The 21868-nt window shown below is 40.4% G+C and overlaps 3 protein-coding genes across 3 annotated transcripts; all 3 read left to right on the forward strand.

Annotated features, from left to right (window-relative positions):
• Positions 1–7164: 7164 nt before the first annotated feature.
• LOC131288594 (uncharacterized) lies at positions 7165–9002 on the forward strand. Its single transcript, XM_058317742.1, has 4 exons — positions 7165–7731; positions 7812–8010; positions 8086–8186; positions 8640–9002. The coding sequence occupies exons 1-4, from the start codon at positions 7165–7167 to the stop codon at positions 9000–9002; spliced, it is 1230 nt and encodes a 409-aa protein (XP_058173725.1).
• A 5876-nt stretch (positions 9003–14878) lies between these two features.
• LOC131288911 (leucine-rich repeats and immunoglobulin-like domains protein sma-10) lies at positions 14879–15724 on the forward strand. Its single transcript, XM_058318091.1, has 2 exons — positions 14879–14898; positions 14974–15724. Exons 1-2 carry the CDS (start codon positions 14879–14881, stop codon positions 15722–15724), a joined length of 771 nt encoding a protein of 256 aa, XP_058174074.1.
• Positions 15725–18805: 3081 nt separating this feature from the next.
• On the forward strand, positions 18806–20655 carry LOC131288361 (trissin). The gene is made up of 2 exons (XM_058317485.1): positions 18806–18842; positions 20110–20655. Exons 1-2 carry the CDS (start codon positions 18806–18808, stop codon positions 20586–20588), a joined length of 516 nt encoding a protein of 171 aa, XP_058173468.1. The 3' UTR covers positions 20589–20655.
• The last annotated feature ends 1213 nt before the right edge of the window (positions 20656–21868 follow it).

Raw genomic sequence — 21868 nt, forward strand, 5'->3', positions numbered from 1 at the left:
AATCACATGTTGAACACACATTTTATAAAAATTTCGTAATAGATTTAACCCAAATTTGTAACCACAAAACACTGATATTCTACAATATTAGAGTTTTCTGAAAATTCACTCTGCTCACATCGAGCCATGTGAGCAGAGTTTATTTAACCCCTTAGTACCCTACATTGAGCTAAAGCTTCACCTTTATTACAACATTGGAGCTTTTTATAGCACGTCGTAGGAAAGCGCTGTACTTGATATTGACAATCAATTTGATCTTTTTATTTTTATTAATTTAAAACTAAATTATTTTAAACAAGTTCACAACGCATATATCTGTAGCACATTTATTTAATGTTAATTGCAATAAAGATTCAAGATTCTATTATCAATGTGGTATCAGGTTAAGTTTGCTTTGTCAATATAAGTAAACATCCTGAGTAAACCACGGTTTTAATAATTGATTAGATTATAAAATCCAAACCATCGCTATGAAACTAGCCAATTGGCTTTTTCTACGTGCTGTCATTTGCATTGACGTTTATTTGTTTCACTCTTTCATCACGCTGATGCGTTCTATCTCGTTCCCAGCTACACTCCTGTTAGCGCTATCGATTTTCCTTCCAGTTTGTTTGTATCCGTGGTAGTGATTTTCTTCCTGCAAGGAAGAGAAAATTGAATCGCCTAGCCGAGCCTCCTGCAACCGGTACTCGCACGTTATGCGACACTCTCTCGCAAGCGGTATTTTCCTTGCCGAGATGACATTCGAATTGGATGCAACCCGCCACAAATGGGATCCAAGCCATAATATTTCATCGCTCACACGCGGTTTTTCCGTGCTTGTGCAGATTTCCATGCTCTTGAAAATAGTTTCATCTCTTCACATTTCGCAAGCGCGCTCCGCGTTGTGGAAATGGAGTTTCTAAAATTCTCCCCCCATCGTGCTCTCCTTTTTTTCGTGCGTCTCATTCTACCGCCGTATTTGCCTCTCGTTCGTTCGCATTTTCCCAGTCTCTTGGTTTTCCTTGCAACCGTGAGCTAATCGCCGACAACATGCGATCCGACTTGACAGTGGCCTCGAGGTGCTCAGCAGTTTTTCACCAGTGCCAACACGGGAAAAAGTGCGACAACCACTGAGCGCTGCCGTTGCACCGAAATCCACCGGAAACACATTTTCTTCACGGGGTACCGTTTTTCCTGGTTATATCTCACTTGTGTCCGGGACTTCGTGTTCCAAACGCCCCAGCAGGTCGACGGAATCGATCGAAACAGCCGTGCACACATCATCGAGGAGATGTTTCGTTAGTGCGGAGCCCTTTTTTCGGTTCGACCAAGATTTTTCCCCGGGGGCCACCTTCTAGTCAGCTGCGTGGGTAACGCACGATCTAGCGGTTAACGAAAACGGCAGAAACAGGATACGTAATTGGCTAGTGTGAGACCGGTATTCGTGATGTACAGTTATTTGTGCCCCCAACCATGAGGAGATTGTTTTTTCCCGGTTTGATATCCTAATCAGTGTACAGGCGATGTGTGATGTCATGTAATAGTTACTCGAAGCACAGTTTTTCCAGTTCAATCTAATCATTATGGATAGTGTCCGTAACAATTTTTTATCTCCTTTGCGTAAAAGGACCAACACAACATAAAAAATAGCCTGGTGGAAACTCAGTTATAGCAAAATTAAAAAAATACCAATATTTTCAGTCAACCAACCTCATCGATCGACAGCTAACCCCATCCAGATTCTGTCAAACCAAAGCATTGCGCCATTAACATGAAGTAAAACCGTGCATAACATAATTTCTTTCAGTAATCTGATGGTGCTGCTGCCGTTGCAGGTGCATCAAATGCAGCCAATGCACCAAGTGCAAGTGTAGGCAAGTGTTTGAGTGAGCCAGTGAGTGTTGGCAAGCGTTTCGTGATTGTCTCAGCGCGACACGTTGGCTCGGAAGGATCGCTCTGTCCGCATATCGTCAATGTGTTCGTAAATAACACCCCTACTGGGCCGCATCGTAGTGTACGCGGGTCCCACATCAGCAACTCATTCGGCAATGCTTGATAATGTGGGTTAATGGAAAGGGCTGCAGTAATCATAATTATAGCTCCACCACCGTCGTTTCGAGCAAATCTCTGCTAACCGCTAGCAGCTGGCTGCGAGTAGCAGTCGGAAAGTTAACATAACCTCCGTGAGGTGAGGTGAAATCACGCACTGACTTATTCGACAGCGAATCAATATGCGAGGGTTCGGTAGAGAGCGGTGAAACCCGAAGCCGAGTCGGCCAGGTACGTACTACGGAAGCCAAGTGGCGGGCAATAAAAATTCTTTGCTTCAGGAGGTTGAGGTACAGTTTACTACCGCGAAACTGTTCGATCACTACATAAACTTCATGATTGTTATTTTTCTACACATTTTTAGAAGCAAACAAATAAAAAGTGTATGGCAAAAAATTCCTCATCATACAATTTCGCTACTCTCGTCCTTGGTTACTCTCAATAATGTTAGAGTTACGACGACTCTACGGCGAACATTATGACTTAGAAGTCACGGAACGGTTTGCACAAAATCCTCTCTTGCGTATCGCATTTCTCTGGTTTCCGTGTCATCTGTTTTCCGCGATATTTTCCCCGCTCCGAATCGCAACATTAAGCAGCATAAAAATACACCGACGTTGCTAGTTCAACACGCATGGCGCTGGCAGCATAGCCGTCCGTGCGATACCGACTGATGCTGAAGGGAAAACATTGATCCAAAATAAACCATTCAGTAACGCCAGCATTATCCGTATGGACGAACGCTCAGCGGTTGGTTGGCATAGAATTTAATAGGGAAAAAATAACAGGTGCTTCCACGTATGGGCTATGTACCCAAAAAAATTATAAACTGAGAAGACTTTCATCATCCCAAAAAAAAAAAGTTTGAATTTTGCAAAACGTTTGAATTTAAAAACCTCAAAGGCGTTTGCAAATGGGCTGCACTATTTATTGATGTGTATAAACAGATTTTTTCTATCCATTCCCACTGTAACCTAATGTAGGAACTTTATTTCATTTTAATTAAACTGATATAAATTTGGGTGAACCTTTTGAATTTAAAAACATGGAACCGGAAAAACAGTGAATGATACATGAAATTCAATTGAATAAGATTAACATTTAACAAACTGCTATCGAAGCGAGAACGTTACCATGCTAAGCTATAACAGCTAGATTTAAAGTATGATTTTTAGTTTTGGATAAAAAATGGTCTTCGTACTGAACATCTTGATAAGATATGAAACGCAATATGCTCTAGTGAGAAAAGTATGTTTTTGGAAGACGTTCCATGCAATACTAACCAATACTCATGGGAGAAAAACCGATAGATTTTGCCTCTTGGCACAGTTTCCAACAAATTTGGAAGAATGAGAAAAGGGCAATCAGAGCTACGTCAGCTGCTGCAGTGCTCAGACGCAGCGAAATATGCAAATTATCTTTAGTTGAAAAACACGATCGTCGATTCGGTTACAACTTTTTAAAATTATTTTCGTGAATCACCAGGCGTCCCCATATAACAGTCCCCACGTAATAAATTGTTAAATCGTATAAACATAGAATACATCAATACTTTAAAAAGAGAATTATTTTCAATTGAATCATAGAAAGTAAAGGTCCCATTACAAACAGTTTTGATGGAATGGTAAATGAACACACATTTACTTGCTGTCTTAACGTACGGCATTCGATTTTTTGTCAGCCTAAATTACAACCAAAACGAAAAATGCATTTATGAGGCTTCGTTTCATCTAAACTGTCCTACTTTATCCAAAACATTAAGAAATCACATACTGCCGTGTATTGTTTTTATGTACAAAACTTCATGTTTTCTGTCTATTCCATCGTCACAATAAAACTAAAAACACGTTAAATATGTTATGTGAGCTTAATTACGATATATCTACATCCATTCTTTGGAATGCAATCCTTAACCCCACTGTCAATGCTTGATTAATGGGTCACTAATCCATTCATCACGTCCAGGAGGACGGCCGGCTGTCATGGTTTTTATGCTGGTACAGTATGGCGTGATCGGATGTTTCACTAACCAAAACGATGCCAAATACAGTCGAGCATAAAAGTCGTTCATGCAGTGTTCTATACAATTACACTAACAAACGACTTCGGAGAAAATGGAACGGCAAGCAAATGACGGTGCATGGACAACAAATGTCCTGACGTTTGTGTCTCCAGCACATACACACACCCTGTGCACCCTTGTTTCCCTTTTTCGACATAAACAGCTAGTCACAACGGACGAAGCTCATATATTCGGCCAACTATCGATTCAATCTGGTTCGTTTCACTTGGCATACAAATGAACAAATGTTAGTCTAAGTATAGCTGTGTACTTTCTCACTGCTTTCTTCCATCAGACGGGCGCTCCTCAACTGGTGACATTTTGTTTCACCCGTAATTGAGGAAAAATGTCGTACGAAATACATTCGTGAGTAGCGCATTGGAAAATTTCAAGCATCTGGTTATGACATTAACCGGTGTGTTCAGAACCGTAAAAGAAATGTTATTAGGTCTAACTGAAGTCAGCTGAGTGTGTTTTAATATCGATTTCACGATTAAGAGCAGATAGCATGTTCATCTCTTACTATTTGATTAGTTTTCATGAAACTGAACTTACTACAAAGATAATTTAAAATGTGAACATTGAAGTCGTATGTCCGATGATACTTAAACGCTAATTTATTGTTGTTTTTGTATTGTTTAAATCTTTACAATACATTAAAATTGTCTGAAATCTTTCAACTGAATTCCTTTTTGACCGTGCTTTAAACATGTTTCATCCAGCTCTGCTTTTTTGGGCATGTCAAAACTCGAAACCAATGCTATAAAGAAGACTTGGGTAAGGAATGAAAAGTTGAATACAAGTATGTTGCTGGTTTTCCTTTGAATGATTTATTACGAACCATTAACGGTTAGAAAATCGGTTCATGAGCGTCATGGCTCACCACCTCGACGGTGTGTGTTCGAATCACAAACGAGACCGGACCCTGTACGGTGAGGACTTGACTATTCACGTACACAAAGGGAAAAAGTCTAGAAAGCCCTTAACGGGCCGGCATGACCAACAATGGTCATTACGCCAAGAAGAAGAAGAAGAAGAAGAAGTAACATCAATCACATATTAATCCTATTATTACCACCCAATACCAAACAAATATATTTTGATAATCTTTAGTACTTTTTATCCCCGTACCGAAAGCGGAAAGAAACAAAAATATACAAAACTAACAATCGAAAACTCGCATAAAATCAATAGTTTTTTTGTAGATCGTAAAACCAATTATCGTCGGCATACTAAACCTAAACTTGATACCGGTACTTGAAAAAACGTTGCCCTTTCCTAAGTTTCATGTTCAAGTGTAGCTTTATTGAAACAAGTGTTTTGTGGTGCCATGCTTTAACAATGGTGCAGGGGAATTCCCTACCTCGCCGGGCCGCTAGCCCAAAGTAAACAACGTCACGAGCTGTAATGGCTGAGGGGTGAAGAATATTTCACGAAACTAGGGCATTCTAGGGCACTTTCTACCCATACTTCCGCCGGTAGGGGTGTTGCGTAGTATCGCCCGGATGGTGAATTTCTCAGCCTTATGAAACATGACGATGTCGGACATTCGGGTGGAAGCAGCTAGTTAACTATTAGTAACAACTAACTGTTGGTAGGCGACGCTTGCCGCGTATACAAACATTCCGTTTTTGGCGTGTCATGTCAATTGATTGAGGTTTACAGCGACACTTTACATCGTTTTAACTCTAAATAAAAACACGTTTAAATTAATTGTGGAAGGAATTATACGCAACATCCTTTAAGATTACATCCTTGTGAGTCCCCTTTTGTAGTGAAATTGGTAAATCATTTTTGATGCAAGTGCCATCCGTAACCTACAACGGTGTTAACTGCTCAGTTTATCAGCGACCGTTGAAGTAGCAAGATCGTGCCACAAAGTGAAGAGAATAATCACACTGCGTGTGCGGCAATCGGAACGCGTCCCGACTCTTACAAACCGCGTGATTGGCGGGCAATCAAGGGGGCCGGTCGGAAGCGGGTCATCTGGACGAAAGCATAACACTTGCCAAATCACGGTCACTGCTACCATTACTGATAGGTAGTACACAGCAACACTTTCGAACATGAAACACGAGGCTCGTTAGCTCGATCGCAGACCTTGCCCAGTTATACACAAATGATGATTGTGAAATAACGCCCGTCGGTCAGCTCTTATTGCTGGCGTGCTCGTACAGTGCTAGTTTGTTCATTTGATAGTGCACCGTGGGTTGCTGATAGATTCTTAGACAGCAAACATCTCAGAGAACGTTGATGCGGTGATAGCAGAATAGTGAAGACGAACGAGAACAGTGAAACAATTGATCGAAGCGTAGAGGTTATGACTAAAGGTAATAATAGTGAAATTAGTACGGTTTGAGTCAAAATTTACCCATTACTCACTTTATTAGAACAGTACGAATTTCCTATAAATTACGTGATTTATCATGGCAAAAAATAACGAAATGGTGTACAAACAATGAAAACAGAAATATGATGCATAGTTTGAAATTTGTTAAAATTTGTTTTGCATCAAATGTATAACTACTTACAAAAAAAAACAAAACGTAAGATTGCTAATGCTCTGTGTTTTTCAAAAATAATATATTGCTTTTCGCTAGCATATTACATTGCTGGCATTCAATGAATGGTCAAGTTCAATCTACAAAAAATGCTGATAGCCGCTGTATAAGTTATACCAGATTGGCATCAGGTCAGAGGGTGATAGCAAATCTCACAGACCACACCAATATTCGGCCACACAGCACACTGATCGAGTTTGGTGCTCCCCGCGGCCGAACCAATCGATTCTAATCTAATTTGTACCGTACCCGTTCCGCAATGAAGGTTTCTAGGGACATGTAATTCAATTGTGCGATGTCCAATGCCCAACTCTATGCTACCCAATGTCTAACCATTCCCACTGGGACGTTCTATTTTCAGCCAAACAGTTCCAACGCCAAGCTCGGTCTGTGCAGTTCAACCGCAGGAAGTAAGCTATCGCCTTCGAAGTGCAGCTAGGCGACCCGCTCAAAGCCTGGTGACCTGGTAGTTGGTGTTTAAGCTTGCTTGCCGAACTTGCACTCGACACGATGCAATTTGGCTGGGCGTACGATGGCGTCAACGGTTCCGTACCACGCAATACCGGACCAGAATGCGCGGAGTACCTCACGCCGAGCCGGAAGCTGATCGAAACAGTCATCACGATACCGCTCTGCCTGCTGGCGATCAAATGGTCGGTCAGCCGGCTCAAACCGATCACCAACCGCCAGCTGGACCGGCTGGTCGGTGGAGTGCTCGGTGCCAACAAGCCGCTCAGCGGCAGCAATCACAATCTGCATCACCTCCACTATCAGCGCCACGCCGATCCGGAGCCCCGAGATCTGCTGATGCCACACCACCGGGAGCGATCGTTCTCCTCGGCATCCATAGCTAGCGGCATTGCGGACGAGTTCTGCTGCCAACGCTGTAACCAGCCGAGCTCGCTGTCCGGACGAGGCGGATGGATGTATCCGGGCGACTCGCTCGTGCCCAGCTGGGGCAAACAGTTTTTACTGGTCACCATGACACTCACGTTGGGTGTAGAGATAGGCTTTAAATTCGCAACTAGGACTGTTATCTACATTTTAAATCCTTGCCATATAACCACCCTGATGCAGGTAACTTCCAATCCTTCAAATTCAACAACCCCGATGAGACATTTATAAAAACATAAACGCTCTCTTCTATCTCTTCGCAGATCTATCTGTTGGCCTGCAACAAACCGACAAAGACCAGTACGGTGCTCTTTCGGATCCAGATGAACTATCTGAATGGACCACTGTTAGCATTTATGTTTCCGGAAACCGACAGTAGACAGTTGCCACTTGAAGCATCCATCTACTGGATCCAGCACGCTCTCATGTGCATTATACCAATCTATCTACTAAAGACAGGAGGTAACGACACTTAGAGCGAATCCGTGGATTTTTCTTATACCTACTGATAATTATTCTTATCGTACGTTATTGTAGGAGTTTACAACATGGAAGCTTTAAACGATTTCACATGGAATGTGATCGGTTACGCAATTTTAATCATCTATCACTTCGGGGTTCTACAACCCGTAGCTACCGTAAGTCACTTTTTGTTTTGATTATTTATTTTTATTTATCAACTTAGTCATTGAGGATCGCGTAGATACTTGTAAACGCGTGTTCGACAAGCCTTCCGGGATAAAAAATTATGAAAAGTACCCAATCGACATTGTTCGACGAACTGCGTTCAGTACTAGTATCCAATAGCAAATTTCGATTATCAAATCAAACTTTTCAATATGATTTTTCGAATCATAATTAAGAACAATTGTGGTGATACGCAAAACGAATGCAAAATGCGTAAACACTGTTCAAATTATATTGTTCAAACTGTAGGCAAAACAGTTACTATATCATTTAGCTTGCAATTTAATTTAAAAATATTATTTAGGTATCAAAACAAAATAGAAAATCTTTTTTGTATTTTATAAGTGGGATTTCTCATTTCTCAATTTTTCAAAATATCTAACAATGTTCTTCTTATCCCGCAGCCCTTTCAAGTAAATCTTAATCACATGCTATGCCCTGCATTGAAGGACCCCTTTGAAGGGCCCAACTATCGCATCTGTGCAGTATTCCACGAGGCCATCCTCTGCACGCTTCTATGCAAACTGGTGACATTCCTGTTCAGCCCACTACCCCCCTCGGTAGTCAGCAATCCTCCGTTCATCAAAAATGGAACGCCCGGCGATGCAACTCCCAACATTCCCGCTTCTAGTATGGCCTCGTCTACCTCGCTGCCGCCACATCTCATCTCGTCATCCCGTCCATCGTCGCGCTCATCGTCGCCGGCCAAGTCGGTCTCGATGCTGCAGGAAAACAACATCATCATCAAGACGAGCAAGATCGATTAGTGGTGCACCATACTGATCCAGTTTGCTTGCTTGAAACGCCGGCAAATTATATCGAAGGTCAGCTGAAATTCAAAGAGTTAGTCGCGAAGCGCTAGTGGTTGTAGATATAAGTTGAACAGGTATCAATAGTGACTCTACCTTAAAGCTCCTCGGTTGTAGGATAGCAGCGGCAATTCCAAATCCAACTGCATTGATCTCTTGGTAGATGGAAAGAGTGACATTGATCCACTCAGTGCGCGCATTATCATAACGACAGATAAGCAACATTTATAGGCAATAGTTATTTACTGTAATTTCTCGGCCCTTCAGCTAAAGCGGGTGTTAGGCTCACAATATCGTGCCGTAAGATTAGATGGTGCTATGATTACGAGCACGAATGTTTTATGCTCTTAAAAATGAATTCTTCTGGTTCACTGTGAGAACTAGAATACAAAGAGATTGAAGACAGTACCTTTAATCTAAACTAAAGGTTTGCATTTGTTTGCGGCTTGTGTAACTGACGGGTTGTCTGAAACCTCCTCATTCCTGGAAAATTTTGAGGATAATTCAACTCATATGCCCTACGGTAATTTTTTATTTTTATTCGTTAACTATTTCGAATAAAAGTCACCTAACCGAAAAATAGCCTCTCAACTCTGTTCGTCTATTAAACGATTCTAGAATTCATGATCTGAACCTTTTCCAGGCATCATAAAACAAAAATACGGTAGCTTCATAGAAGTGCCCAAGATCAAGAATGATTGAATAAGTTGGAAATGGAAATATTTACAAATTTTTAAAGAATTAAAAATTCTGTATGTTTAAGCCGGCTCTTATTGTCGCCTAGTTTATCAAGAAATTCGTAAAGATAGTCGCAGTTTTAAAAATTCATTAAAAATGGTTTAAAATGCTCAGCAGCCACTGATCTGCTTCTTTACGTGTTTGCGTTTCAATCTTCGGGGACTACCAAAAGTCATACCTAAGAGTAGAGCATTAGCGTAAAGATCATAATTATACCACTTAAATAGACCAACTATTGGTTAGAATAGACAAAATCTCTCTTCGAATTAATTCCAGCAAAGCAAAGCGAACGCAAAAATAATAAAACGAATGAGTTGTATCTCATTAATTGCCTTTCAAAATCCAATAATCTTGCAGTTGTTTATCAGTAAGTAACGCATGAATATAGAAACTAACCCAAGAAACCTGTTTTCCCCGTTTAAACGAGACGTGGCAGCGCAATGATATTTGTTTGCCAACTTTTTTTATATTGTTAGACCGTTGATGCGATTTCAAAACCTTAAAAGGGAAAGGTCGGATATCAACATCAAAAATTTCGAAGAATGCATTTAGGCATTGGTTATGCGTGTTTTTGTCTCTATGTTCTTTGACTAAGTTTCAAACACCCAACAAACAACCGGCCTCTGGTGGGTCTACAAGTTTTGTATCTTTTATGGATGTTCATACAAGCGTTTCAACATTAACATTATGGCATCCTATTACTTCGCTGTCACGTCAATGGTAAACTCGGTATTTACATTTTTAAAAGAAGCGAATTGAAAGCACTACAGACATGTGTAACATCGTGCTTAACAAGTTTCTAGTCGATGCGATTAGAAACATATCCAAACAAACAAAATGATACCAAGCTTAGCTTAGACTATCGTCTAACCCTAGTTTTAAGTAGCAACGAGCGATACTCTTCGAAACAAATCAAGTAGGATTAGCAACTGCCATGGCAGTAAAAGTAGAACGCTCGAAGGTAGCCCCTCATGTCGGGTGATAGTAGTGATACAGTTAGAACAATACTAGAAATGGAGAATAGGTTGTTAGTAGCCATCATTACTAATTGAACAATAACGCAAATATCGATGGTGGCAAGAAGGAGCCGCACATGCTTTACTTGCCGTTGAAAATTATGTCATTGCTTCGGAACTAGTCCTATTCGTAGGAGTAACCGCATTAAAGAGAATCATATTCAGACTGCACAAAGAAGTGCAGTTAGCTATGTTGTGATATGTATGCAATGCTGCAAATAACCACGATCTGTTTCATTCTACCTTTAAACTGCAAATCGTGTTAAACTCGAATCCAAAAATGGAAGAGCTCAAAAGGTTAATACTCTTATGCAATAAATATCCCAAAGAACCGCAGTAACTTGGAAGGACAAATAAGACATGTGGCAACCAGGTGTATAAGTTTAGGAAAAGTTAACAATTGTAAATCAACCGTCAAGTGTATTTTCAAATGATCTTGAGTTTATTAAGAGAGTTCGATAAATCAATGTTAAGTGATATAGCTATCACTGCAAGTATGAACTTACGTTGGACAAAGCCCTTTTGTGGGGAACGTTACAGCAACTCCAATGTCACTAACGAGCGCACTCTGCATTTGAATATCCTACTTTATGATATAGTTATTCGCTTTCTTAACAGTCGTGTGAATTAATCACAGATTGTTCCAACTTGAAGCATTCTGCTCTCATCAAGTGCTTACGTTGTGATCAGTTTTTAAGTAATACAGGTGATTTGAAGAGTGAGACACAGCTACTTAACCTGGGCCATAAGATTGGTGTACGAACGAACGGCACAATCGGAAACCAAACAGAAAAAATCTTTCCAGAAAAAAATCAGACAGAAATAACACTATGTTATTATGTGCACTAATGCTGAACCAGTTCTGATGATTAATTCGTGTGAAAATACTTTCATATTTTTTGCTATCTTCAAACAATTCATTCACTACTCAATTCTTTTGCATCGCTGAAAAGGAAAATCCTATCAATTCGGTGTGCCTTCAATTCAAACGTATGACGTTCTGTAAGAGCTAACAAAACTTTAGAAACCAATCCACGCTCGTGAGTATTATTGTATGATTGATACAACCGAAATACTATTGTTATAAAAAAAGGGCAATTTCAACAAAAATTTCCATTACATTCACAAAGGTGTAGTTTTACAGCTTTGGTAGTTTCTTCAAAATGCATGATGCTCGAAAAATAGTTAACGCAAAGTCCCACGAAGGACGCTAATTAACGTAAAACGTTATGAATAAAAAATTTCTCTAAGCTAAAATTGTGTGACGACGCAGCAACGGTGCCGACTTTCACATATTGATACATCCTCGAGGTCAACTGCGCAAGATAACTGGTTAAATGCGCTACAGAAACTAAGTCAATACGCAATGCAATTTAGGGGTAGATATAATATTAACACGATCATATCGCGTATTAACGATTTTCAATCAGAGTCATCGAAAGAAATAAACTAGTCGTTTTATTTTACAATGAGTTTTTGTCACCACTTGCGAAAATACAGTCAAGAAACAATAGCTTAGTGGCCCTGCTCAAAAACATAAGCTCTCACGCATTCCCTAGTTTCCTGAAATTGTACGACGCATCCAAATAACTGATCAAATTTAAATTTCTAATGAATAATTACAATTGACTCATAAGCAATGGTTCCAGTTACATGCATCTAGAACTGCGCATCGAGCATAGCGTCATCGTAGCGCACCATAAAGAAAAATAAAACAAAACTCACAGAAATATAAATCCATGCATTTCCCGAAACACAAGACAATTTATTAAAATAATTCAATAAAAAAAGTAAGCTAGACATAGGTAAACCAGAAAGGTAACCATTACTTCATACGACTTGGGTCACTAAACAGGCGCACGGCCTTATTACGGAGCCTTGCAAAATTAGTTCACAAGCAAAAAGAAACGAGCACACTCAACTAGTCTAAGCAGCTAATTTCACAATATTAAAAAATCTTCCTGTGACACGACGAAGATTAAATATACAATAAATTGAAAAGAGTTACTGAAAAAAGTGGTTGAACCATGTTGCATCTAATTTCGCAAACAAGATCTCGTTTCAGGATTCGTATCGCAAGGAGATATTCAGGTACGTATCTCTATTGTATCATTTTCTCATGCCGTTTTTGGTGTGTTTAATGCATTTCGTGTTAGAATTATTGCGCTAGTGATAATACAGTGAATGCACAACAATCGAAGGGATTGCGTATCCTAACCAAAATCATATTTTCCCCTATCCGAGAGGCAATCCTCTAGATACCACTGAATGTCAAGTAAAGGTTTATACACAGGCATGGCCGAAAACGTCGAAGATGTCGCAGAATGTATTTCAACATTCCACATCGCTTTATTAAATTTAATATTTAATTTTGAAAATTTCAAATTGAACTTGAAATTGAATTCAATTGATAAGCTTTGGTGTGGTAAGTATCTATCTTACCATTTTGTACAATTTGTGTAAAACGCCTATTTTATTAGGTATGTCGATAAATAAAAATAAATAAAATCTTTATTCATTCAAACTAATAAAAAAGCCTAATCCGACTTAATTATACAATTTTAGTAGGAAAAATCCATCATACACGTGAGGTGTACATTTAAAACAAAATATGCTTAACGCTGACAATACCACTTTAAAGGAACACGCTACACGTACATTTGAGAAGATATGAAATTAAAACAGGCAAACAATGCAGTTCTATGAACATTAATTAGCTTTGCTACTAATTATAGCTACACCACCAATCCCATCACCTATGGTAGAAAGCACTTCTTTTATCATTCTTATAGCATCGCTTAGGCGATTGCTAACTAACTAATTGTAAATTGTTGTCAACAATCTAATTTTGGCCCATTCCACAGACTTCATTTCTAACTGAAATAGATTTGTTTTCTACGTTAGCATGCTATCTAGAACTTATGTGAATGTTTACCAAGCAATGCTTTGCGGGAGAAGCTACTCGATGAGCTTTCCGGTGTGGGGTTTATTTGTGAGAAAAACAATTATTTACCACCCATTGGAAATCCGGACGGGCTCAAAATGGATGATAAATACCTTCCCGGTTGGCTTATTTCCGTTCTGAGCACAACCCGTTTAGTAAATAGCATTATTGTGTTGCTTTTTTCTGTTTTGCCAGTTTTCTTTAGTTTTACGACATGCTTATCTCAGCAGTTGAAGAACGGAAACGACATAACTGCACATAAATCGTATCAACATTCATAAACATTACTGTGACCTTAAAACAAAGAATCAACCAGCTCACCTCGCCACATAGTTTCTACCGATCGGAATCGATTGCAAGTGGAGCGACTAATTACCACTAGTCTCTAACCGAACGAAGAACACTGTCTTTATCTCCGAAGACAGTGGACTCATTTTCCATACTGGAGTAGTGCGTTCACGATGACAGAGAATTGCACCACACCTAGCGTGCGTGCGTTCGGCAATCGATATCCGGTGGAGGAAGCAAAGGAAACTTTGCTAGTTTCGCCGGTATTTCCGCACTCGATGCGCAATTGATCGCCATTAAATAGAGCAAACTCGCAAAGCGCGTACGCGAAATGGTTGAGCAACCACCAATTAACGAGCAAAAGTCTATAAACGACTGATAAATGAATGGATACGTTTGTGCTTTACACCTCAGCCTCTGCCTCAACGAGTCGAACGCCCTCGCACTCGTGTAGTAACACTTTCCTCCCTAGCCCCTGAAATGTAAGATATGCCATGCACCCTGTCGCCGCCGTCGACGCCGCCGCCACCGCCGTCAGCTGTCAATGGGAATGTGAACCGCATAGCGGGCGATCAGATACGATCGCTGTCGAGCTAGACAGCCAAGAGGAATATCATCATCTATCGGTTGCGTGTATCGGGAGCAGTCGGTCAGGTCAGTAGCAGCAGTCCCACTACGGTGGCATTTTCCGACCCCGCGCTTAAATCTTGTGACGTCGATCGGTCTGGGCTCGGCTTAGAGCAAGGGTTGGGAAGGTGGTCGTTAGCCGCAACACGATACTTATCGTCCAGAGTGCACACCGATGTTCTAGCATTAGTCAGAGAACAGTCGCACTCCAGTGCGGAAGCATGGCTAAGTATGGCGTTCTGTAAGTGCTCCTTTTGGGTCCAGTAGCGAGAGTTTTGCCTCGTTATGCTGACCGGTTCTTCACGTTCCTTTCCAGGACACTCGCTATCGTGGCTACGCTGTGTGGGCTCGTGCAGGCACGCTACAGCCATGTGGCCTGCCAGGTGGTGGAAAACAAGTGGTGCACAGTGCAGCGGCTCCGCATCACGGCCCGAACGGATGTCCGTGGGCTCGTGTTTCCGGACGATCGGTACGAGAAGATCCGCATCGGACAGTACTACGACTTTGTCAACACCGACAGTACGGTGGTGATCTTCTCGGGTGAGCTGTTCTATCGCATGCGACGTGTTCGCTACCTGCAAATGAACGGAGTACGTATGGTGGGGCTGGACATGCCCGAGACCGTGCTCGAGCTGGACGTGGCCGACAACTGGATATCGCGGGTGTACATCGACTCGGAAAAGAGCTATGCCCTGCGAAAGTTGAACATGCGCAACAACCTGCTGACTGCCATCGGAAGCTTCAAGTACCTCAATATGCTCGAGGAACTGGATCTCAGCGACAATATGCTGCACACGGTCAACTTTGACGTGTTCTCGTTCATGCCGTACATTCGGGTAATCAACCTCGCACGCAACCGGTTGATCAGTGCAACGGCAGGCAGTGGCGTTATATCGTTGGGCAACCTAGAGGAAGCGAATATGGCGGAAAATCAGCTGACCAAGCTAGACGTCGGCGTTTGGCTGTTCCCGGCGCTCCGGATGCTCAATCTCACCGGAAATCCTATCAAGCGCCTAAACCTCTCCAGCCAACAATCGTTTCCTCGCTTGAAAAGTGTTTTGCTCTAGTGCACATTTTGCGCATTTAAATAAGCTGAAAATATATTCTCTACTCCGCAACATAAGCTACACTTGTTAGTTGATGTTGATTAATAAAAACACAAACACAGTAATAAACATTTGAATCTGATCTACAAGGCAGAATCAATTATTTAAAAGATAACACTATTCGCCATCCACTTACCATCTCCATAGATTTCAGATTCGCAGATCAGCATCAAAATGGCATTGCTGCTTGAGTTGTTGGAATTTGACAAACAATCAACAAAATCTTGCTTGATAAAACAATAAAAACCCGTTTTACTCTACGACGAATACTCTTTGCTCATAAACTATGTTTTTGTTTAATAAAGTCTAGTTAAAAAACTACTCATACATTTTTGTGATCAACTTTCAGGCCGCTATACAAATTGCAATAACATATGCCGCCAGCTTTATAATCTCTAATCATATTACGTATAGTCAAGAGATTATAAACGAAACTGCTGTGCATTATTGATTCATAACCCGGAGACGTCCTAAGATGGCCTACTTCACATATCAATATAAAAAACAACAATGGCATATACCATTAACGAAACTACAGTTAACTCCCGACGAATTTGCGGATTATTTTAGATTTTATAGTACCATGGGTTTTTTTTATAACTGTCGCACACTCGCTAAGTGATTTAGAAAATAGAGATGAAAGATGAAATTTGAATTACTCAAAAATGATAAACTTGGATGGCCATTATGGTTTGAATGAATATTGCCGAATACTGAAAAAGAAAGAAAATAATGTGATGTGAAATAAGAAATGCACCCTTTAAGCGAAAAACTTTAATATCTCACAGTCTGTTCAAGTAACATCCCCGAGTTTTCAAAGATCAATTTTGTATGCTCTATTCTACTACAAAACATAATAAAACGATTTAAAACTCTCAGATTGTTCTTAAAACAAAGATTTTTTTAGCATCTACTATTTCAATAAAAAGTAGACTATGTCAAGAAGCGTTAGATCGATAGTAAACTGTGTTTTTAGCTTCAATTAAAAATGTGTTTTGTCGCAATGAATATCACATTATATATATTCCTTAATGAATACCGACAATTTATCATTATCTTAAATTAATGTATTTAGTTGGGACACTGCCGCACTGAATAAGTTTGTAAATTCTATCTACTACAACACTTAGTTGAATCGATGCCGCGACGCTTGCAGGCGGTTATTGATGCAAATGGCGGCCATATCAAATATTAAAAACACAATTTTTGCTTAATAAATACTACAATACGTATCATGGATACTTTTTTGTCATCCATTTTGGCTGTTTTTATGGTTTTCTGTTCAACAAAGTGGCCTACGTTCCACTTTGTCAATGTTTAAAGATCTCATTCCATAGAATGGAAGTTTTTCTTCAACATGCCGTCAAAATCTTCAACATGCGATCTAAAAACTATCTAATCAACACATAAGTATGTGATATGGCATACTTGTCAAGCCCTAGGTCTTAAAGATACGGAACATCTATATTATTCTCCGTTAGCGATCTTTCTATGTGCAATGATTATAACAAATCAACCATAAAAATGATGTGCTAGGATGGTTTAAAGTAATCTAAAAAACTTAATCCAATAAATAACATTTTGGAAGGCAAAAAAATTGCACATTTGTGACCTTAAAGCAACTCTTTAAAAACCTTTGCATGCAACTGTATGAAAATTTGTTGATGGAACTACGCATTATTTGGATTGACCTGTTCATATTATAAAATAAAATAATAATGTATCTCACCTCCACCGACATGAGCCCAAACTGTCCGTACGACATGATAAAATAAATATGGTTTCATTGGAAAACATATTTTGCAATGTCACTTTGATTGCTCTCGGCGAGCGATCGATTTTTTCAAAATATGGACAAGGCCTGACAAAGTCGCAAGAAATTAGCATATTTATTACTTGTTGCACTTACTTGTAGCTAACTTTTGATCGTTGGATGATGCCATAGCTGCTGCCTTTCGTTTGTTTTTTTGTCGAAAATGTGCATTTTTCTAGTACGGCCTCTGCGGTACTCACTCGACCTGTAGTCATAAGATGTGAGTTCATCGAAATAATAAGATAAATCTATTTCTTTAGAGACTGCTTCGCAATCGCACATTCTATACGTCATAACGACATGGTCACGAATCAAACTATGAATACATCTGAATGTTGCTAGGGGCCTGAAATAATGTTCAATTATTTCCGGACCTCGAATTCATAAACTTCAAGACAAATCGAATTAACAGTTTTGTGGCGAGGTATCTTCGGACGTCGGATATGACGAATCGTTTCAAAATACCATTTCAATGCGCCATCTTGTCGCCATGGTTACATCCCGAGTGTCCATTGTGGAAATAATTGAATTCAAATTTAATAATTCGATTAACTAACCTGAAGACAAGTTTGGCTGAATCTCTCCGCTTGCAGAACGCATGGAAACAGCGTAGTAAAACCCTACAAATGGAATATCAGACCGTACAAAAACCACTAACGGCTAACGGGTGATAAACTCGAACCACCCGTACGACCACTACACCAGTGAGAGCAGGAAAGATCCCACCAGGCAAAACGAGAGACTAACATCGGAGTAGATTGCGCGGGAAAATTCAAAATGCTCCACACGCATTCGGTCCTCGCATCCATGACGTCAGTTTACCTCTCCCCACGCGAGAGGACCACCTTAGTGTGATAAGGGCCAACGATGCCACAACGAAGCATCTTGCCGCAGTGGACGGCGGTAGCTGGTGGTATCGTAAGGAGACAATGTGGTGGAAAATTTGTGTATAAATACGGCCGGCTTTCCAAGGAGAAAGTGCAGTTTTCCGTTAACCTTCTCGGTACAAGCAACAGGTGCGTCAGGTTTAAGCACCAGTAGGACAGATTTTGGACTTGGAAGATGGATACACAAAAATGAAAAGTAGTTCTAAGTGAGGTGATACATCCTTGTAAACCAAAAAGCAGCACAAGACGTGAATATTTCTTAACGTAAAGATAGTCTACAGAGTGTACTGAAACGAAGCGATAGACGTTTCCCTGGTGTACCGAGTATTATACTGCAACGCAATGAATTCAGCAGCCTATGTTTCGATAATTTTTGGTTGTAAGTATTGTAAACAAATAGCTGATTAAAAGTTTCCTATTTAAATTATACTTTGATTAAAGTGATACGAAGAAAAATTTACAAAACTAGTGCTCAAGTGAAACGTCTTGTTAATCCCCTATCGAGACATGAAGGGAAAGTTGGCAGGGGGCCAGGGATAAAGAAAGTGTCATAGGAATATAGCAAAGAACAATTATCATTCTAAAATAATTTTAAAAAAAAGTATGCAAACTTAATTATTATAATTAAGTTGATTATAAATGCTATAAGAAATGTAAAAAAAGGTTTACTTTTCCATACACTAAGAAAATTTTTATTAGAACAGACATCAAACGAAAAGGGGTCCGCGACAGCCGAGCGGTAGCACCGGTTAGATAATCGGCCCATGAGCGCCGGGGCTCACCACCTCGACGGCGTGGGTTCGAATCCCAACCGAGACCGGCCCCTCCCCTGTACGAGAAGGACTGACTATCCACGTACACATAGGGTAAAAAGTCTCGTAAGCCCTTAACGGGCAGGCATGACCAAGAGGTCGTTACGCCAAGAAGAAGAACTTTTCTTAAATTGTGAGTTTGAACTTCGCTTCAACGTTTTTGACGATAACAACTAACACATGATGCCATACATTTTTTGTTGTATAACAAACAGATTTTAGTAATGAATCCGTGGTTTGTTGGCAAAATTATCATATCGCACACTCCAACTCAAATACAGTAACTACTTCATTTACCCTTGTTTTGCTCCACTAAAATAATCTTCAATTGCAACATTTCGTTTATCAAGCCATTAATGTGATTAAACATGACATTCATTTTCTTAACCTTCATGGCTAGAGCAATTTTATTCCTAGAATTCCTAGAAGGTATCGAAGAAAGAAGATGTCAGATGAATCTATTTTAATTTTATCTTTGATCTCTTCGTGTCCTGTACCACCTAATCACGCTTTGCTTCAATAACGCCTGTCATCACCACCCGTAACAATTTCGGTCAACCTGTCAAGCGGTTCAATTATAATGGTTTTCCCTACTAATTTTCCGTATCAATCCGAATCAATTAATCCGAATCAACTTCCGAATCAATTAATAATGCCATAAAATTGAATTGGGTTATCAGATGAATAGATATGTCTAATCAAATCGTTTTACGACTTTAATCCACCACTTGTCTATGATAAGCGCTAGCCATAAATCACACACGCTAGGAATCGCCACATCACTCACCGGTGCGCAAATGTCGATTTGCATTTGTTTCATTTCATCACCTACAGGTTGTGTGCTGTGGGTAGCTTGCTCCTTCCCGGTGGCCTTGTCATGCGATTCATGTGGCCGCGAGTGTGCGTCAGCATGCGGCACACGTCATTTCCGGACCTGCTGCTTTAACTATCTTCGCAAGCGCAGCTCTTCGCCACCGATTGTGGGACCCAGCGCAACCGATAGACATCTAGAATTCTGGTATGCGGCGAAGGCGGCCGCACAAAACTCCCGTGAAAACCACCTGGGCGGACGTTTGGGCCAGCTGGTGATGGCTAACGCAGATAACGACCTGGACTACGAGTACGTTCCGATCATTTCGTCAAACCATCTTCCACGCGGCGAACCACAAACACCGTCTCGAACGGGGAGCATCACCGGAGATCCGTCACCACGCTCACCCGAATCCGAGGAAGGACGTACCGTCGAAAGAAGCAGTGAAAAATCATCCGAAGAAATGGAATCTGGGCGTTTGCAGTTGCTGTATGAGTCTTAAGCTTCAACCTGAACCCCAATCGTTGTATGCCTGGTAGTTTTGTCTATCCGTTCCTGAATGAGACACTTTTGACCACAAGCTTACATTTAGTGCTGGGTAGGTGTAAGCTTCCGGTCGACGACAACCTTTTGTCCTATCCAACCTCACGCCTTTCACATATGTTCAGCACATGATTAACGATTGGGATAGCACCATACATCTACGACACGCGAAAAGAACCCACACAAGTGCACCTTCCGAACTTCATCACGCTGTTTCACCATGACGGTATAGAAGACTCAAACCGATTGAGGAAACGTGTGCTCCTATCCATCTCTGATCCGACATCAGTTAACTCACCCCTGGGTGAACCATTTTTTAAAGGCTTCATAACCCATATTAATGGGAAATTAGCCCAATTTGATTTGGTTCCAAGCGCTCTGATCATGAGGAACGGTACGGTAAGGGTTTTGATTGATTTCGGAGGGAATCCGCAAGAAACTCATGGACATTACCAGGTCGTATGAGTGTTGTTGATTAAACAAGAAGCATTAGAAGAGGATATGACGTGTTGAAATTTGTAAAACAATTGTATAATGTAGATTCTTTTATGTAATAAATGCAGCAAAGCCGAGCCAGTGATGTCAAAATAACGTAAGTAAAAGAGGAGCTAGAAATGTAATTGCGTGCTCGAATGATGACAATTTTTGAAAATTTCCGCAAGGCATACATTAAGATAAGTATCTTACTCAATCCTTACTATGACTAGCTGCTGCTATGGCTATTCAGTCGGGAACGTGGGCCAATATCCCTAAAATAATGGGTTTCTCCCCTTCATAGGTCACTAAAGATGAATAAATTGTTCATTTTCACCATATTTTCCATTCGTTTCTCGTCAACATCGATATCTTTTTTTATATTCAATAGTCGTGTTTTGATTTGGAACAAGTTTTGATTTTTGATCAAATGCTGCGATCATCAAAACAAAAATAAGTATTGAAGGTAATTTAAACTTATAGTTACTCCCAAAAGTGAACGCACAGTCGATTTGCTGGTTTAACCCCAATTACCTTGGCCAATTCTCATCGTAGCCGTAAAATTCAACAAGCATATTATAGAGGGGCGATATATTCATAGGCCAAGTTAACTTAATTTCAATCCAAATCTGACAAAATGGAGAACTTACAGGAATTTCTTGAAAAAGATTAAGTAGGCTTAGGTAATTATGAAATACAGGGTTCGGGACAACTTGCAAACTTCTTTGGGCGTTTCAATGTTGTTTCGAAATGGAGGAGTCAAGA

Source organism: Anopheles ziemanni, chromosome 3 (genome assembly GCF_943734765.1).
Source record: "Anopheles ziemanni chromosome 3, idAnoZiCoDA_A2_x.2, whole genome shotgun sequence".
NCBI classification, from domain to species: domain Eukaryota; kingdom Metazoa; phylum Arthropoda; class Insecta; order Diptera; family Culicidae; genus Anopheles; species Anopheles ziemanni.

What these genes read in the sequence shown, in the direction of transcription:
- LOC131288911 (XM_058318091.1), top strand. Translation starts at nt 14,879, where the DNA reads ATGGCTAAGTATGGCGTTCT. An exon ending in ATGGCTAAGTATGGCGTTCT is followed by an intron (nt 14,899 to 14,973) that starts GTAAGTGCTCCT and finishes GTTCCTTTCCAG; the next exon opens with GACACTCGCTATCGTGGCTA.
- LOC131288361 (XM_058317485.1), top strand. Translation starts at nt 18,806, where the DNA reads ATGAATTCAGCAGCCTATGTTTCGATAATTTTTGGTT. An exon ending in TGTTTCGATAATTTTTGGTT is followed by an intron (nt 18,843 to 20,109) that starts GTAAGTATTGTA and finishes CATCACCTACAG; the next exon opens with GTTGTGTGCTGTGGGTAGCT.
- LOC131288594 (XM_058317742.1), top strand. Translation starts at nt 7,165, where the DNA reads ATGCAATTTGGCTGGGCGTACGATGGCGTCAACGGTTCCGTACCACGC. An exon ending in ATATAACCACCCTGATGCAG is followed by an intron (nt 7,732 to 7,811) that starts GTAACTTCCAAT and finishes ATCTCTTCGCAG; the next exon opens with ATCTATCTGTTGGCCTGCAA. An exon ending in TTCTACAACCCGTAGCTACC is followed by an intron (nt 8,187 to 8,639) that starts GTAAGTCACTTT and finishes CTTATCCCGCAG; the next exon opens with CCCTTTCAAGTAAATCTTAA.